Here is an 18,352-nt window from a genome sequence, read left to right on the forward strand (position 1 = left end):
AGGCCTGCCATGTGGGTTCTTCTAGTCCAGCCATGGCCCTGGTCTGGGAGCCCCATGATGGACGCCCAGCAGTGAGGCCTTGGGAGGCGTGCATGGGGCTGGGCCAGCCCTCATGTCCTGGAAAGGTGTCCTGGGGGGAATCGGGACCATGGCCAGCAGGCGTGGGCTTTCCTGCACAGCCACAGAGGGGCAGGGTTAAGGGGGAGAAGCAGCGTCAAGGGGGACATTGGGCAGCAAAGAAACAAGGATGTGTCCGGTGGAGCAGCCAGGACCCCAAGGCTAAGAGGAGGTGGGCGGTGAGGAGGGCCTGCCTTGGGTCGGGGCCCCACCAAGAGGAGGGACCACCCTTCATGGCTCACCAGGACTCTCCCAGGAAATCCCTCTTCCCTGGGCAAACCCTCCAGTGCCTGAGGAAGAGGCGCGGGAGGTCATCTGGGAAAATCATGGACTTGGAGCTGCCGTGGGCAGGGGGAGGTTGAACTGCAGGCGGCCATGCCCACCCCAGATGGCACAGAGGCCCCAGGCGATGCCCACCTGGACCCATAAAATCCCATCCTCACCTTAGGTCTTGTCCGGGGCAACTCCACAGCCAGAAGGAACTTTCTAAAACGCAGGTGGGGCCGGGTGCAGTGGTTCACGCCTGTAATCCAGCACCTTGAGAGGCTAAGAGGGGAGGATTGCTTGAGGTCAAGAGTTCAAGACCAGCCTGGTCAACATGGTGAAACCCCGTCTCTACTAAAATACAAAAATTAGCCGGGTGTGGTGGCGCGTGCCAGTAATCTCAGCTACTCAGGAGGCTAAGGCAGGAGAATCACTTGAACCTGGGGGGCGGAGGTTGCAGTGAGTCGAAATCGTGCCACTGCACTCCAGTCTGGGTGACAGAGCAAGACTCCATCTCAAAAATAAATAAATAAATAAATAAATAAATAAATAAATAAATATAAAATTAACCACAGGTGGGAGCCCCTGCCACCAGCCCTCCTGAGAGCTGTCACCTGTAGAGGCCACACGGGGTGCCTCCACCTGGCTGGGCCCAGTGCACATCACCTTTGGCCTGGATGTACGGCTTCAGGTCAGGGCATCCCTCCAACACCCCCATTCAGGCCACCGGCCTGCCCCTGAACATGGGCATCTGTGTCAGGACTGACACAGGACTTGCTTCTGGCGTGTGAGGTCTTATCTCCACCTATCCAAGAGGCCCTCATGGGAAATCACACCAGCCTCCCAGCCTCCTCGCCACTCCCCACTGTCCACAAGTCCACTCAGATGCCCCTTCCCCACTCCACCCACCCTGCCCCCAGCAGGAACTCTCACCAGAGGCCAGGGCCACACCCTCTAAGCCCCGACCCACCTCAGGGGAGTTCAGCGGAGCCCCAGCAGGAAATGCTGCCCCTCCCACCTCAGGCTGAAGCATCGAGGGCAGGGCTTTCCATGGCCACAGGGCCTCCCAGGACTCTGAGGGTGGGCGACAGGCAGTCTTGAGTGCCTGGAGGATCTGGAGGCTGCTCAGGGAGGGGCCCAGCCCATGGAGTGCGTGTCCTGGGTCTGGACCTGGAGCTAGAGGTCATGCTTGGGCCAGAAGCATGAGGCTCAGATGGACTGACCAGGCCCCTGGCCCCCCAGGGACTGTCCAGTGAAGCCCAGCCCGGATGCCCATGGGGCTGTGTTTGGTCAGAGAGCCTGTCCTGTCCCTGCAGGGCCACCCTGGAGGTTGTCCTCAGGAGTGGGGGTGAACAGAGCACAGGCGTTTCTCTGGGAGGGCTCCTTTAGAGTACAAGTGCCTCTGCTTCTTGAATTTCACCTCTGAGGAGGTAGCCTGGGCCCTCCGCCCTCTCTCGGCAGAGGTGGGCCCTGCAGCAGGAGTGGCTGCCCTCGCGTGAAAGGCTGCCCTGTTCAGGGTCCGCTGTCCACTTCTGTGGCTGTCCCTTCCCCAGAGGGACCCCTGCCAGCATTAGCTCAAGGAGGTCCCAGCTCAGAATGAGGAGCCCCAGAGGGAGTGGAATGGGGCAGAAACGCTGGCATGGCTGCCCGCCAGGCACCTGACTTCATCTGAGACACCGGGAGGCCCAGGCTCAGAGCCACAGAGCTCTGTGTCTGCAGGGACAGCCGGCCTGGAGGTGGCAGACATGGCCCTGCTTCCCCTCATTGCCTCACCTATGGGAAGCTGCCCTGCCCTGGCATCCCGACAGCTCCTGGCAGCCTCCGGGGTGAGAAGTTGTGGGTAAGCTCTGCAGACCCTCTACCACACATGCTGACCGGGGTCTGCTCTCCTCCGGACAGGGCGGCTGGCGGTCCTTTCCGGTTCCAGAGGGTGGGAAACGGTGCAGCTTCCTGGGACAAGGGTGGGTCCACGGGCAGATGACTCTGAAGGGCTCTAGTGGGAGTCAGACCACAGGTGCAAGGCCAGGAAGATGAGCTCCTTTGCCCCTCAGGCAGGCAGTGTCCCTCCCCAGGCCTCAGTCCACCACCTGTGACAACCACTACATTCTTTGACAAATGTTTTTAAAAAGCCATAGTTCTTGAGTCCAGATCAAGGGACACCAGTGATCCACGTGCTGCCTCTGCCTGCTGTGTGTCCAGCAAGCACACGGCTCCCCCTGGAGCGAATGCGGGGGGGGGGGTGTCTGGGGGAAAAGGCCAGCCCCTCCCAGGTGCCGTTGCTCAGGTAGACAGTTTCACCCAGGGCGTCTCCAGGTCGCCAGGGAAATCTGCTTCCAGCCAACAGCGTTCCTTTCTCCCCATAGCAACAGGGTCCTGCACTCCCGTTTCCAGGGAAACCCAGCTCTCAGCGTCCCGATTGCCACAGCAACACCTACGGGCTCAGCTGGCCATACTCTCTCACCCACAGGGCGAGGGCAGCTGGGTGCCCAGACTTGGGTCGCAGGACTGCAGAGCCAGGTGCCACACAGGTGTGGGGCCCGTGCACCAAGGAAGACCCTGGCCAGCTGGAGGAGACTTGCCGGGGAGCAGAGCCCGGCCTCTGGGGTCCTGCATTCTGGGCTGCAATGAGCTCTGCCTCCAGCGAGCCCGGCAATGGGGATGCCTCCCAAAAGCCCCTACTGGGGCTGGACGTCGTGATCCAGGTCAGTGGGGCGGTCGCTTCCCTTCTCCCTCCTGAGAGCAGGTTGGACATGGCACAGAGAGGGGGTGGCCAGGCGGGACCTTCCTGGTTCCCAGGGCACTTTCCACTTGCTCACGTGTTCGCCTTGAGCGTGCAGGCAGTCACGGATGCAAGCAGGCACACCTGTACACACACACCGGCAGCCTTCAGCCCGGAGAGAAAGCCTGGGGAGAGAGAGCTCTGGGCCGCTGCTGGCTATGGACATTCAGGTGGCCAGCGTCCCTGGCAGCCACAGGCTTGCAGGCTGCACACCAGTGTGGGGACAGGCAGACAGCCCTCGGCACTGACATTCCGGGACCTCTTTCACTGCCCTCCCGTGGCAACGTGTGGGGGCCCGCGGGGCCTCCCTGGGGCAGTGTTCCCATTGCTGTACATTTGTGGGAGGCTGTGGCTTAGCCCTAGTGTCTATTCTGTGGCTTCCAGATGTTCTGGTTCTGTCTTCATAGCACCTGGTGTGTGCAAACAGTGGCTGGGCATTGTCCCGTGTCCCTCTCCCCTCGCCTCCCTACTTCCCAGAGCCCACCTAGAGCCCAGCCTGCGGTCCCACCTCAGACATCCCTCCTCCCTGAACTGCCATCACCTGCTGCTGGCCCCTGCAGCCAGGCCCCACCCCCAACGGACCCCTCGGGATCCCAGGGAACCCCTGACGAACCGGCTTACTCGCGGTTGCTTGTTAACCCAGCTCTTCGCATCTCAAAACTACGCCACGGCAGGCTGACACGGCCCTATCCAAACAGTACAGGTCACCTGAAAGGAGAGATGGCCACAGCTGGTGCAGGTGACTGAGTGACAGGGTGGACCCAGGGTTTGCTCACACACAGGGCCGCACGAGGACTCAGGGCAGGATATTTGAATCAGGTGATGCAATGAGACAAACAGATGCCATGGGTGACCTCTCACCTCCACTTCCTCCACCTGGGGTGACCTCTGACCTCTACCTCCTCTACCTGGGGGTGACCTCTGACCTCTGCCTCCTCCACCTGGGGGTGACCTCTACCTCCTCCACCTGGGGTGACCTCTGACCTCCACCTCCTCCACCTGGGGGTGACCTCTACCTCCTCCACCTGGGGGTGACCTCTCACCTCTACCTCCTCCACCTGGGGTGACCTCTGACCTCCACCTCCTCCACCTGGGGGTGACCTCTCACCTCCACCTCCTCCACCTGGGGTGACCTCTGACCTCCACCTCCTCCACCTGGGGGTGACCTCTGCCTCCTCCACCTGGAGTTCAGCCAGCTCTGCCTGGGTGTCGGCTCCATGAGTTCTGAGAGCAGGGCTGGTGAATGCAGGCTGGAGAGCTAGCATACTACATTTACAGGACACTCGCCGCCCTGTGAGGACTCTCATCCCCTCGGATGTCAGGAAAGCCGAGCCTAAGTGTTGGAGGGAGCTGCTGTGGTTAGCGGCTGGTCTGAGGCCGGTGCTGACACCAGGCAGGGGCATGAGCGCTGTGCAAATGTGGCTGAGGGATGCTTTGCCTGACCCCAAATTCCCACTGTCCCCGGGAAACTCATCTGGAGGCTACACAGGCCCCAGTGAGGTCAGCTCTGCCCGCCCTCCCGACACCTGTTATTTTCGCTATAGTGATTGAGATCTTGATGCCATTACCCCAGAGTGAGCAGGCAGCAGGCGGGCGCCAGATGCCCAGATCAGCTGTCCAGATGGGCGGCAGAACCGTAGGGATCCTCCACCCTCTAGCTACAGCCTGGAAGAACACGGGGCCTGGAGAAGGCTGTGACTTGAGGATGCAGGAGCCTGCCCCGTGACTAGGGGTGGTGGCTATGGACAGACAGTGAACATGCTCCCAGGCCGGGAGGAGCCCCTCTGACATCTGGCCCCAGCTGCTCTCCCCTCCTCTGGAAATCCCCCAGCAACCTCTGCACAGCACCCCAGAATGCCCCCCACCCTAGAATGCCCCCACCCCAGAATGCCCCCCGCCCCAGAGCTGGAACTGGACTTAACGGGGCAGGCTTGGAAACTCTCAGCCTCTGTCTCTGGGGTGAGCAAGTCGGACATGTGGAGTGCAAAGCCCCCAGAAATCACACATGAATTGGGGGGTATCTGTGACTGCTTCGAGGGGTGGGGAGTGTGCCCTTCCTCGGAATCTCCTGCATCCAGACCCACAGCTGATGGAGAAGCACGGTGCACAGATTCCCGGACGAGGAGCCCGGCACAGGAAGCCCAGTTCCCTCAGAGCTGGGGGCTCCTCAGACTCCGTGTCTCTGGGCTTGAGTTTTGATTCATGCTACTTTTCTAGGAAATTGTCCATTACATCTAAATTTTCAAGTTTATTGGCAAAAGTTGTTCACAATATCTTCTCCTGTCTTTCGCATGTCTGCAGGATCTGTGGGGTAACCAGCTGACCCTCTTTGCTGGGGGGTCTTGAGACAGGGCTTTCCCAGGACTCCAGACAGCCTTGGGTCCGGAACCCACGTCCTGGGCACAGCGGGGAGGAAGTGGCTGTCCTGAAGTGGCATCTCCTTTCTCGTTTCTGATGCTAGCCACGTGCTGATCCTCCTCAGCATTCTTAGCTTGTGTTTCACTAACCTACATATCCATTCTTCCTTTGCTTTCAGTTTATCTGGGTTTGTTCTTCATCTAACTTCTGGAAATATGTGCTTGACTCATTGATTGTTCAGCCTTTTTAAAAATTTCTTTTTTCTGGCCGGGCGCAGTGGTTCACACCTGTAATCCCAGCACTTTGGGAGGCCAAGGCGGGCGGATTGCTTGAGGTGAGGAGTTTGAGACCAGCCTGGCCAACATGGTGAAACTCCATCTCTACTGAAAATAGCCGGGCGTGGAGGCGGGCACCTGTAATCCCAGACACTCAAGAGGCTGAGGCGGGAGAATCGCTTAAACCCAGGAGGTGGAGGTGGCAGTGAGCCGAGATTGTGCCACTGTACTCCAGCCTGGGAGACAGAGCGAGACTCTGTCTCAAAAAAATAAAATAAAATAAAATTTTTTTAAAATAAAAATAAATTTTTTTTCTTTAAATTGTGGGAAAGTATACATAACATGAAACTGACCATTTTAACCATTTTTAGGAACAATTCTGCAGCACTAAGCACATCCGCAGTGTTGAGCAACCATCACCACCATCCATGTCCAGAACTTTTTTTGAGACAGAGTCTTGTGTTTATCGCCCAGGCTGGAGTGCAATGGTGCGATCTCGGCTCGCTGCAACCTCCGCCCTCCCATCTTCAAGCAATTCTCATGCCCTTAGCCTCTCCAGTAGCTTGGACTACAGGCACACACCACCATGCCCAGTTATTTTTTGCATTTTCAGTGGAGACAAGGTTTCACCATGGTAGCCAGGAGGGTCTCGAACTCCTGACCTCAAGCAATGTTCCCGCCTCGACTTCCCGAAGTGCTGGAATTACAGGTGTAAGCCACCACACGCAGCCCCAGAATCTTCATCTTCCCAAACTGAGGCTCTGTCCCCGTTCAACATTCACGCCCCATTCCCCACTCTCTCGGCCCCCGCCATCCTACTCTCTGGCTCTATGAACTTGGTGACTCTGGGAGCCTCGTCTAAGTGGATCAGATGGTATTTGTCCCTTCGTGGCTGGTTTATTTCACTGAGCATGACACCCTCGAGGTCCACCCATGTTGAAGCAGGTGCCAGCATTTCCTTCCTTTTTAAGGCTGAGTAATGTTCTGCTCATGAAGGGACCACACTGTGTTTATTCGTTCATCTCTGAATGGATGCCTGGATGGCTTCCGCCCTTTGGCCGTTGTGAAAATGCTTCCTGTGAACCTCGGGGTACAAATATGTCTTCGAGCCTCCACTTTTAATTCTTTCGGGCAGATGCCCAGAAGTGGATGGCTGGATCGCACAGAGAGTCTACATTTAATTTTGTGGGGACCCATCACGCCGTCTTCCACAGTAACCACACCGTCTTACCTTCCTGCTTCTTTTCCTCTCTCATGTACGCACTTCCCTCCAAGCAAGGTTTATCTGTCCAAACTGTTGTTACTCACACCACTTTTCACACCAAATGTGTGGGTTTCTCCTGACACCAGCCAATTCTCCAGCTCTCTGGACACCAGCTAGCCGTCCTACAGTTCAATCCAGTTCGGACCCTAACCATCCAGAGCTGGCACAGACCCACAGTTTAAGGACTCGGTCCCATAAAGCTGCCCCACCTCAGATGCCAATCACAAGTCCTAGGCCTCCCGTATTCTGTCTGACCGGCTACGAATTAGGGGTTCTTACAACTCCCTGCTCAACTTGATAATTTGCTGGAACAGCTCACCTCTGGAAGTGACATTTGATTACCAGTTAATTATAAAGGACACAACTCAGGACCAGCCAGAGGGAGAGGTGCCCAGGTCAAGGTATAGGGGGCAGGGACGGAGCCTCCAGGCCCCTGGGTACACCAACCACCCACAGCACTGCCTTGTATTCAGCAACCCAGCCTGCCCAGCCCTGTGGTTTGGGGTTTTTATGGAACCTTCATTAAGTAGGCAAAATTCATTTAATCATTGGCCGTTGGTTCATTTGGCCATTGGTTCATGATTAAATGGTTCATTCATTTAATCATTGGCTCCAGAGACAGCTCCTCTCCCCTCCCCAGATGTCGGGGTGTGGGGCCGAAAGCACCAATGCTCTAATCGTGCCCTGGTCTTTCTGGTAACCAGCCCCTACTTTGTGGCTATCCAGGGCCCTGGCCATCAGCCATGTCCTAGGCCAACAAAAGACATGCTTATCACTCAGGAGACCCCAAGGGCCAAGTCTAGAGTCCCCACCACAGGATAGGAGCGGTGGATGGTTTCCAAGTGGCCAGACCACAGTGCCCATCACCGAGCCCCACACTGTCACAAGCAAGCCAGAGGCAGACGCTCAGCCCATCTCCAAATCTCCCAGGACACATCCAGGTCTTGTCAGGCATAGCCAGGGCCGCTGTGCTAATGACACGGGTCCATCCTCCCGCTCAGGAACCCCTACCAGCCCCGTGGTCCAAGGATCGCGTCCCACAATCCTCTACACAACATTCGAGGCCCTCGCAGTCTGGCTCCAGGTTCCTCCCCACCCCATTCACCCCCATCCCCACTGGCCCTCTCCCAGGCCCTGCGCGGCTCCCTGGAGACACACCCCCTCCACCTTTGCTTCCACAGCTCCCTCCACGTGGACACAGTGCCCAGGCTCACTAGCTGGTAGGTTCTGTCTTTTCCCACCTCCCCCAGGAAGCCTGCGTGGGCACCAGGGGCACAGGGACAAAAAGGAAAGACGGTGTCCTTGCCCTCCTCGAGTTCCTTGTTCTGAGTCATTTTGCTGTTAGTGGTTCGGACCTCAGGCAGCTCCCACTGAGCTCTTAGTCTTCTGAGCAGTGCACTGCATCGAGCCTGTCTGTGTGCCAGGCATTGTGTCTGTGTGCCAGGCATTGTGTTGGGGGCATAGAAGGGAATGAGAAGTTGTTTCTCCCCATCCACAGTCCCTGCCTCAATGCCTGGAGGGGTCCTTCCTGCAGGGGCAGCCTAGATTCATCATCACCTGAAGAGCAAACTGACACCCACAGAGGCATGTGCCTGCTCCTGGGTGATGCCCAGGCCCAGAGTGTGCTCCACAAACACGGAGACTTACACTGAGCAGTTGCTGAAACACAGCATTTTGGAGGCCAGGTGTTATCCCAGGCACAGAGAAGCTCTTTTTCCTAAGGAAATGGAGCCTGGCAGGAGGCCACCCGGCCCAAGGCCCTCTCTGCGGCGGGCCAGGCTGCGGAAGGACGGCAAGCAGACGTCCGGTGGCTGGACTTGGCCGGAGGCCCTGTCCTCAGATGTGTTCTTCAAGCTGTGCCTGCTCCTGGCAAGGCCAGACTACCCCGCCCGGGGCTGCTGGGAGGGCCATGGAGGGACCGGGAGGGAAAGGCAGCAGCCACAGCACAGCTGGGCTCAGAGACAGGAGGAAAGAGGCTGCTGCCCGGCCCAGAAGCTGCGTGGTTCCCTGCCCTTTGCCCAGGCTGGGGAGCGGGCACACAGGGGAGGAGACCTGCAGCGGAGCCAAGTCCAGACGCCGCCACTGGGAAGGCTCATCAGTGACCACCCTTGTGCGCGAGTGGGCGCCCAAGGCCAGAGTCCCAGTCCTAACGCTGCTGCTGAGCAGGTGCCCTTGAGCAAGTCTCAGAGGTGCCAAGCCTCACCCTCCTCACCCATTAAGGCGGAGGCCAGAAGCCTCCAATGCAGGTCAGGACAATGGACGTGAAAACGTTTGCAAGTGGAGAGCGCGGAGAACCCTGCGGGCTGATGCTGGCACGCGCCTTCACTCACACATCTTTCATTTTCCACTGAGCACTGGTCCTCGATGCCGTCCAAACCCCCAGGCCCAGCCTCCCTTCTACAAGAGCAGGACCTGGCAGCCCCCTGCAGCGCTCCTCGCGGCCACACGGGGGCACTGTTGGAGCTTGGGGAAGGCACCCTCCACCCCCTGGCTGGGAGCTGCCTCCATCTCAACCCTCACTCGGGGGTCCACCCTCCACCCCCTCAATGAGGGTGACCCAGGCTGACCGAGGTGCCTGCTGGTGGGTGGGCGGGGGTCCCAGTGGACATGCTCCCCCTCCCTGCCTCGGTCCTGCCCCCAGCTCAGGCAACTGTCCAGGCAGGATGGGACAACAGGGGTGCTGAGGTTGCTGAGGGCTGGTGGGGCCAGTGCCCCTTGGGTCTGAGCTTCAGCAGGTCCCTGACCGTCCCTGCTTCAGGTGGCTTTGACAAGGGTTTGGGGATTTCCCTCCGGGGCTTCTGACCCCTGACAGCATCTCCAAGGTCATGCCCCAGGTGCAGGGATGAGAATCAGTGCAAGAGTGTGGCCTCCAGATAAAAAAGACTTGGGTTGTTCGGTGCAGGCCTAGAGTCCCTGCATCCTCCCTGCAGGTGGAAGCCTTTTGCAGGCAGCACAGGCTGGCAGGTGCATTCTGGCTCCACCGCACCCCAGTGGAGAGCTGGTGCCGTGTCCCTGGCCTCAGTTTCCCCATCTGCAGCATAGAGTATGATAAAGCGACCTCCCGGCCCCCCATTCCGGGATCTTGGCCAAGACTGCGGAATGGGGAAGGGGTGTAAGAGGAGAGGCCCTGGCAGCGGCCCTGAAACCCCTGGTCGCCAGCAAGTGCCAAAGTGCAGGTGGAGCCCTGGATCCACAGGAGGGCTCTGAATCCATCACAGGGTGGAGGTCATTTGCCTCCAGGCAAGATTCCAGCATTTCCCAGGAGCTGGTGGCCAGTTGGGGGCAGGCAGCTGAGGCCACACGTGGTCCATCCACTGCACCCTCACAGAGCCCCAGCCCCCGGCCCTGGGACCCAGGAGGGCCTGGATTGCCAATGCTCCCATTTCACAGATGGGGACATGAGGTGGGGGGTAACACACCCCGGGTCTCTGTTTATTGGTGGCATAGCAAGGAACCCAGTCCAGCTCTCTTAGAGGGGAGCCCTGCTCTGACCCTGGGGAGGCAGAGATATGGGGAGCCCACATTTCCCCCAAGGTTCGGCTGTCCCTCTCCACACAACGAAATGGGGTGGTGCAGCGGGGAGGACCCGCTGGCTCTCCCTGCTGGGCCACCCCCTTCAGGGCCAGGATCGGGTTGAGCAGGCCAGCTGCCCCTAGGGTAGCTCCACGCAGGGGCTGTGACCTCCCTGGGGTCTTTAATGCAGGTAGAGCTGAAGAGGGTGCTGGGGGCAGGAGGAAGATACACCGGGCTCAACTGTGAGTCTGGAACCTTAAGGGAAAGTGACCTCCAGCCCTGGTGTTCCCTCCCACAGCGAGGCCTTCTAGAATAGATCCCACCACAAGGCCTTCTAGAATAGAAGCCCCCAACCCAACCTGGGCCACAGCCTGGGCCCACCCCTCAGAGGCCCCGGGCAGGAAACGAGCAGGCCCAGAAGGACCCACAGGCCGCGGAGGGAATGCTGGGCCGGACCCGCTGGCGCAGGTGGCAGCGCGGAGCCCCGGGGAGGGGCCTCGGGAGTGAGCGGTGCAGACCCTCAGGACCACCCTGGAGCCACGGGGAAGGAGGCAGCTTCGGGTGGGTCCCAATCGCTTAGGTTGGCGGCACAGGCCTCCGGACACGCCGACCCCCACCTTCCCTCCCCTCCCCTCTTCTCCCCTCTCCTCCCCTCCCCTCCCCTTCCCTCCCCTCCCCTCTCCTCCCCTCCCATTCCTGCCTCTCCTGCTTGCTCCTTCCCTCAGCCCCTCTCTCTTCCGGTGGTTCTGTGGGGGCGGCGCTGCCCTCACACTCCAAAGTCACGCCCCCTGCGCCCCCTCTGCGTCCCCCCGCGACCCCCTGCTGGCCCCCTCTGTTCCCCTTGCCCCCTTCTGCGTCCCCTACCCCCCGTGCCCCCCTGAACGCCTCCTGCGTCCCCGGCGCCCCCCTCTGCGCTCCCCCTGCGTCCCCCGCGCCCCCCCCATGCCTCCTGCTTCCCCTGCACCCCCCGTGCCCCCTCCACGCCCCCTGCGTCCTCCGCCCCCCTGAACGCCCCCTGCACCCCCCCGCGCTCCCCGCGCCCCCCTCCGGCTCCAGCTGGGCCGCGGCCCATTGCAGGCACCCGTCCACAGATGGAACCCATTAGGCCCCAGCGCCTCTCGGGACGTCCCGCTAATAAGTGACCCTCTGTAAATGTTAGGAATGAGTCAAGTTTACGCCACGCTGCTGCCTTCCCGTTAGCGGGTGGCGCCGCTGATGCCCGGGGGAGCGCAGGGCGGGAGCTGCTGAGCAGGCGGAGGGAGGGCGCGGCGGAGCCCTTCCCGGCCTGGGGGGTTGAGCGTGGCCTGACGGTCTCTGATCAAGGAGCCTGGGGTGCCTCTTGCCACCTTGCTGGGCCTCCATTCTCCGCTGTACAAAATAAGGGGTTTAGAACAGAATAGCGGAGCCCCTTCCAGCAGCTTTCCTCCTGGTTGGTGGTCTTGGCACCTGGGTCCCAGCTGGGCCCAGGAGGAGGAGCAGGGACGTCCCTCCCCCTGCCCCACTGGGCTGCTGCTCCCAAGGGGGGCCCGTTACTCCCTCCAGAAGAAGAGGCAGTGGGGGAACCTGCAGTGCAGGGAAACCGGCAGTGAAGAGACCTCCCAAGACCTCCCAGGGGACTGAGATGCAGACTCTGGTGCATCTCCCGACTCTGGAGCTGTCTGGAGAAGAGCTGGCTGGCCCCGGACCTGGGCTCACCCTGGGAGGCATTTGCTGAGTGGCTGACCTTCACAGGGCAGCAGGGTCAGAATAGGGCCTCTCCAGGCGCCATGCTGAGCCTGGGTCTGTGGTGACTCTCCAACCCTGGCGAGGGGGGCTGAGATCTTTGGGATGCAGATGGAGGATGAGGCCTGTGTCCAGGGAGCATCCGAGACAGCCAGGACAGCACACACCAGGTGCAGAAGGCCTGGCTGGGGTCAGGAGGAGGGCCGGGGTTGGGGAGCAGGGCACAGCCACCAGCCCAGGCCTGAGGTCAGAATCCGGGGACGCAAGCAGGGTCTCAGGGAGGGCCAAGAGAAGATGGGAGGCAGGAGGCGGCCAGGTGGTCACCCACAAGGACCTTGGGCAGGAGGAAGATCCAGGAGGCACAAGGTGAGGGAGCAGCTCTGCGGACCCCAGGGAGAGGGGTCCTCCGTGCTGACGTGGGAGGCAGGCAAGGAGGACTTGGGCAGACTCTGGAGTGTCGTGCTGGAGAGCCCCTAGGAGTGGACATCCCCTCCCAGCTTCCCCTGGCAAGCATCCGGTCACCCTTTAGTAGTTAATTCACTGCCTGAAATTTAGATATCCTTAAGGCAGCAGGCCAGGGGACAGCTGTGGCCTTGTGTATTCCTGCGGGATCCTGCCTGGGCTTCTGCTGATTTGGCACAGTCGACTTCCGTGTTCACAGGGCCCTGTGTGTCCTGCCCACAGTCAGTAATCTATTCCACCTGGCAGGAGTCCCCTGCCCTGGTGCCTCGGCCCTCCCCAAGCTGTGCCCTTGCCCAGCAAAATGCCATTAGGGCCCAAGACCCTCAAAACCAGGCTGGGATACCCAGGACACCCAGGGGCTCCTGGGGCAGCAGGGCAGCCACTCAGCAAACACCTCCCGAGTGTGAGCTCAGGTCCTGGGCCTTCCTGCCCACTTCTGGGCCTATTGGAGTCTCTTCCCTGGCAGTCGGCTTTCATGAAGGACCCACCTGGGAAGGAAGGCTGTCCTTGCTGTCCTCACTACCCTCACTGCCCCGGCCCATGCAGCCCTCTGAGGGCAGCTGGAGGGTGGGAGTCCCTGACTCTGCCCAGAATTCATGGCCGTGGGAGGAGAGGGCTCCACGGGCTCTGCTCATCCTCAGAGCCTCAAGCATGCAGCCCCAGGCCTGCCCACCCTCCCGATGGACCGAGCCTGTGGAGGGGCAGCGGGCAGCTGAGCAGAGAAGGATGGGTTCAGCCTCAGCCCTCTGACCCGTCCTCAGCCCCCACCCCACACCACACACACACGCTGGGGTCTGTGACTGCTGCATGAGATCTAGGTCCCTCCTCTGGCCCCACCATGCAAACAAGCTGTGAGACCACCTGCTCCAGGTGGGCGAGGATGGTGGGTCTCTTGTGGAGCAGAGGCAAAGGCACCTGCCTGTCAGCATCCCCTAGGGGACCGGTGACCGCTTAGCCAGCGCTCAGCCCAGCCCCCACCAAGACAGGGCAGAGCCCCAAGTGCAGTACCTGCTACCTCGGCTGGGTGTGGTCCTCCTCTCCAGAACCTGGGGACGGGCGCAGCCCCACTCCACAGGTGGAGAACCAAGGCATGCACCTGAGTGACCTGCCCAGCCTCACCCTGTCCTCTCCAGGGCACTCCGCTGCCTTGGGGTGGCCCTGTGGTAGCTCCCATTCAGTGGGATTGTAGGGGGGTGCCTGGCAGCTGCTGGGGGCTGCCATCTCCAGATATCTCTGGGGGTGTCTTTCAGAGACTGGAGGACACCATACTGAGTCCCACGGCCAGCAGGGAAGACCGGGCACTGACCATGCGTGGGGAAGGCCGGCGGGCCTCACCCACCCCCATGCCCGCCCACATCCGTGAGATCGTGGCCAGCAGCCTGAGTGAGGAGCCACCCCAAGGTGACGGCATGGGGGACAGTCCTGGGCCTGGGGCTGGCCCCACCCCCCACAGGGCCACCCTCAGGGGCATCACATCAATACCCACAGGGCACTGAGCAGGGCCTGAGCAGGGCTGCCTCTGTGTGGCACCCTTGTGTCCACCTGAGTCTCTGCTTCATTGGTGTTGGTTTCTTCCTCAGCGTGGAAATGCGAGACACTAGCACTCAGGGAGCACAGACGCCCACCCCCCAAGCTCTGCCCTTCCTGCACCCGCCCCAGGCCCCTGTGCTGCCTCCAATTGTCCACCTGGCGGCTGAGGAACCAGCTCCAGGCTGCCTGTTCAGTGTGTGCCCAGGACTCCACGCGTGGGTCCCAGGGATCCCTCTCTCCCAGGATCTGTCCGGCCTCCTGCAGGTCCGGGGAACTGGCTGTGTGTGTATTTACAAAAGCACCTTATTACTCGGGGACCAGGTCCCTTCCCCTAGAAGCAGCAGGGCTTGCAGCTTCACAGACAGGGCGAGTGCCCCGCGTTCAGGCCGCCCACATACTCTGCTGCCATTGGTTTAGGGCTCGGCCCGGGCCTGGGTCTGCACTGGGGTTCCAGGTACTCTGAGGTGGTAGGATTCCAATTAACATGAGAGGAAGCGGGGCTCAGAGTGTGAAGTCGGCCTCCCTACGTCAGGGTCCCTGGCTCAGAGTGTGAAGTCGGCCTCCCTATGTCAGGGTCCCTGGCTCAGAGCTGGGGCCCCTCCCAGGAGATGCGGGCAGGTCCAGCAGCTGGAGACCGGTGGCCAGCCCAGGGTCCCACCGTGGAGAGAGGGCACAAGGCTGAGTGCGGGTGGGCCCTGGTCTGGCCACCCAGGCTGAACCAGGTACCGTGCAGCAGGGGTACAGGAGCCGACAGCCACCATGGCCCGCGTGCAAGAGGAGAACGAGCTCCTGCAGGAGGAGCTGACCCGGCTGGGGGACCTGCTGGCCCAGGCCAGCGTCGAGCGAGATGAGCTGGCCAGCAGGTGCCGTGTGGTCAGTGAGCAGGTGAGTGTGTGCAGCAGACTCAGGACAGGCGGGAGGGGGCAGCCTGGCCCTTGGTGAGGGGTCACTTTGTTGGGCCTGCAGTCAGAACCTGGGACTATTGGCAATTTCTAAGACTGGGAAAGACAGAGTGTCAGCCACCGGACATTCAAACCCTGGGCAACAGATGAGGAAACTGAGGCAACTGGTGGGATAACAGGCGAGAGGTGGGAGGCCAAGCAGCACATGCCCAGGCCGTTCCCTGATGCCCAGCATGTCCCCTAGGTCTCGCAACCCAGCTTAGGCACTGACTTGTCCCTGTACCTGCCCGGGAGCCCTGTGCGGTGGCCTGGCCAGTCCTGACCCACAGAGCCCAGTGCTCAGCCCAGCATCAGCACAGAGCAGGCACCTGCACAGCAGAGGACAGCAGGCCAGCGGGCACCGATCCCACCCCCAGACGAAGCTCACAGAGAAATGGCTCCACCCTAGCCTCGTGACCCTTTCCTGACAACTGAGGCTGACTGGGACCGTTTGGACCTCAGAAGACAGGGAAGGGGCCAGACAGGGCTGTATCTTTGGTCCCCTGGTGGCTGCGGTGCCTTCCAGGGTGATGTGTGAGGTGAGCGAGAGGCATATTTAGTCACAAAATGTGGAGCTGGGGAGGGCCTCCCATTGTGTAGCCAGGGAAACTGAGGCAGAAAGGTCAAGAAACCTGCTAGGCCAAAGCCTCTCTCCTATGTCGGCTCTCCAAGGCATGCTGGCTTCTGAGGCAGGACTTGGTAAGGAGCCAGTGCGTGGAGTGGGGTGTCCAGCCCACCTTGTGGGGGACTCGGGGCCCCTGCCGCACCCATGCCGTCTTCAGAGCCCCCACGGTTCCGCATGGCAGGTCAGATGACCCCACTTTCCAGATAAGGGAGTCAAGGCTCAGAGCCAGCCAGTGATCACGCAGGACACACCGCCATTACTGGGGCTGAGACCTGAACCCCTGAACCAGATCTGCTCCCTTCTTAGACACGTAACCAGTGGCCAGTATCGGGGACCAGTGGTGTCCCCAGTGGGCCTCGCCTTCTGGAAGGGTCCTTCCCAGGACCAGCGACAGCACCAGCCCCATAGGGATGCCCTCAGCTCTCCTAGGGGCCCGCTCTCTGCTCCCCACCCAGTTCTATCACGCCCTGACCCCCACACGGGAAACACATTTCCATTGTTGCTGGCACCCCTGGGAGGGGAGCCCCTGAGGGCAGGACCTGGGGTCCACCCCACCTGATGGGGGCCCCAGCGCGTGTGTGAGCTGCCAGCCCTTCCTGGGAGCCCCTACAGCTGTGGGGAGGCCTTGGGGGAGACATCTTCCTAGCACAGGGTGGGGAGATGTTGGGAACAGGCCGCTGGGAATAGAAGCCGCAGAAATGCTGCCGACAGATTAGTAAGCCGCATGAGTCAGATCCGAACGCGCCAGCAGCCCAGTGCACGCCAGCTCCCGAGTGGCTCAGCAGGCAAAGTGTGGGTGCCAGGAGGCTGGGCCTCACTCCAAGTTACCCCCAAGTGTGGGTGCCAGGAGGCTGGGTCTCCAAGTTATCCCCAAGTGTGGGTGCCAGGAGGCTGGGTCTCCAAGTTACCCCCAAGTGTGGGTGCCAGGAGGCTGGGCCTCACTCCAAGTTACCCCCAAGACAGGGGGAACGGGGTCTGGGTGGCCAGAGTGCCTGACCGTGGCATCGCCATCCTGGGGTGGCACCCCCAGACCCCACCCGGCTCCTCCAGGGTCTTCCAACGCCCCCTTCTCTTCCGGCTGCTGGCTGAGGAGGGGCCCCTCGGCTCTCCCATGCGTTCAGCCCTGGCACAGCCACAGCTGAGGCACCAGGCCTGCTGCCTTCCCCTCCACCCTTCTACCTGGGCCATCCTTGTCCCTTGATTTCCTGGGCCTAAGTTCAGTCTTGGCCCAGTGACAGCGGAGTGGCCCTGGGCAGTGGGCCCACATCATGGTGGGTGTGGTCCTGCACCCTGTAGGTGAGGTGCAGGACTCAGGCAGGAGGCCCAGGTGGAGGGAACCACACTCACTCACTCACTCTCCAGGGGGCAGCCCCAGAGACAGCCCAGTGACCTTCCATCCGGCCCCTGTGTGCCTGAAGCAAGCCCTGAAACCCCTGCCCCTGCCCTGACAGCTGGGCTGCCCGGGTAGCTGGGGCAGTGGGGCCTCAGTTTACCCATCTGTAAATGAAATGTGGGCATGCTCCAGTGGCCCCCAGAGCCGTGCCCCCACTAGGCCACCATACTCACGCTATCCTCAAGACCTGATGGAATCAGCACATCAGTGCAACCCAGCGTGCCCCTGCCCCTCCCCTCCTCTGCCAGCTACGGGCACTTGGCACAGGGCAGGAGGCTGCCTGTCAGGTTCATTGTGTGAAAGGGCCTGCGCCTCACCAGACCAAACCCCAGCCCCTGCTGTGGGGCCCCAGGGAGCCCTTTCTTCCCCACCAAGGTCGGCTTTGTGCCCAAGATGCCCCAGCCCCTGCCCGGCGGGTTCAGGAGCAGCCAGACCAGGTGGGCTATTGCTGTTCCCCAGCTGCAGGCCCGGTTGGAGACCACTGAGGCTCAGCTGCGGAGGTCGGAGCTGGAGCATAGCGTGGATCTGGAGGAGGCCCTTGGCCGTCTGGAGGTTGCTGAGGAGAGGTGAGGCCAGGCGGGGAGCAGTCAGGGCTCCAGAAGCACAACCTTCCCCCCGAGAAGCAGTGGGCCCCTCTGTACCTTGGGGGCTACCGACAGCTCTTCCCAAAGCAGCTATGAGTTCAGTTTCCCTGGGAGTCAGCCCAGGCCTCCACAGCAGGGCAGGGGCTGGAGAAGGCACAGCTGGGCGCGGGGACTTGAGTGGCTGGGCAGTGTGGGGGCCTCAGGGCGCTCCCTCTTGCCGTGGGGAGAGTCCAGGCCGAGTGGAAACAGTGAAGCGCTCAGCCTCCCGGGCTCAGCGCGGGCCTCTCATGCGACCAGGCACCGCCGTCCCGGCCTCCGAGAGCGGCTCAGCAGCAATCCTATTATAGTAGCAGCATCACGACTCTACCCATTGCTACCAGACCCCTCCCTGGCTCCACACCCCAGGGGCAAGGGCTGCTCACCGTGGGGGACGGGGCTGGTGCCAGCCTTCCACATGGCAGCCTCTCCACGCTCTGCCATCCTCCCTGCCACGGGTCAGCCTGGCTCGTGAATAACAGGGAGGGG

The 18,352-nt window shown here is 61.2% G+C and overlaps 1 protein-coding gene across 3 annotated transcripts in view; it reads left to right on the plus strand.

Moving 5' to 3' along the window:
- Positions 1-2,869: 2,869 nt before the first annotated feature.
- CROCC2 (ciliary rootlet coiled-coil, rootletin family member 2) overlaps positions 2,870-18,352 on the plus strand; it is an 81,456-nt gene continuing 65,973 nt past the window's right edge. The window contains exons 1-4 of one of the 3 annotated variants that reach the window (XM_045368135.3): positions 2,870-3,083; positions 14,005-14,155; positions 15,018-15,169; positions 17,703-17,809. In XM_045368135.3, coding sequence (XP_045224070.2) covers positions 3,006-3,083; positions 14,005-14,155; positions 15,018-15,169; positions 17,703-17,809 — 488 coding nt within the window. In that variant the 5' untranslated portion in view covers positions 2,870-3,005. Of the gene's footprint in view, positions 3,084-14,004; positions 14,156-14,957; positions 15,170-17,702; positions 17,810-18,352 lie in introns of those variants that run through there. The other 2 variants (XM_045368132.3, XM_045368133.3) reach the window with 2 other exon arrangements.

Source organism: Macaca fascicularis, chromosome 12 (genome assembly GCF_037993035.2).
Source record: "Macaca fascicularis isolate 582-1 chromosome 12, T2T-MFA8v1.1".
Lineage (NCBI taxonomy): Eukaryota > Metazoa > Chordata > Mammalia > Primates > Cercopithecidae > Macaca > Macaca fascicularis.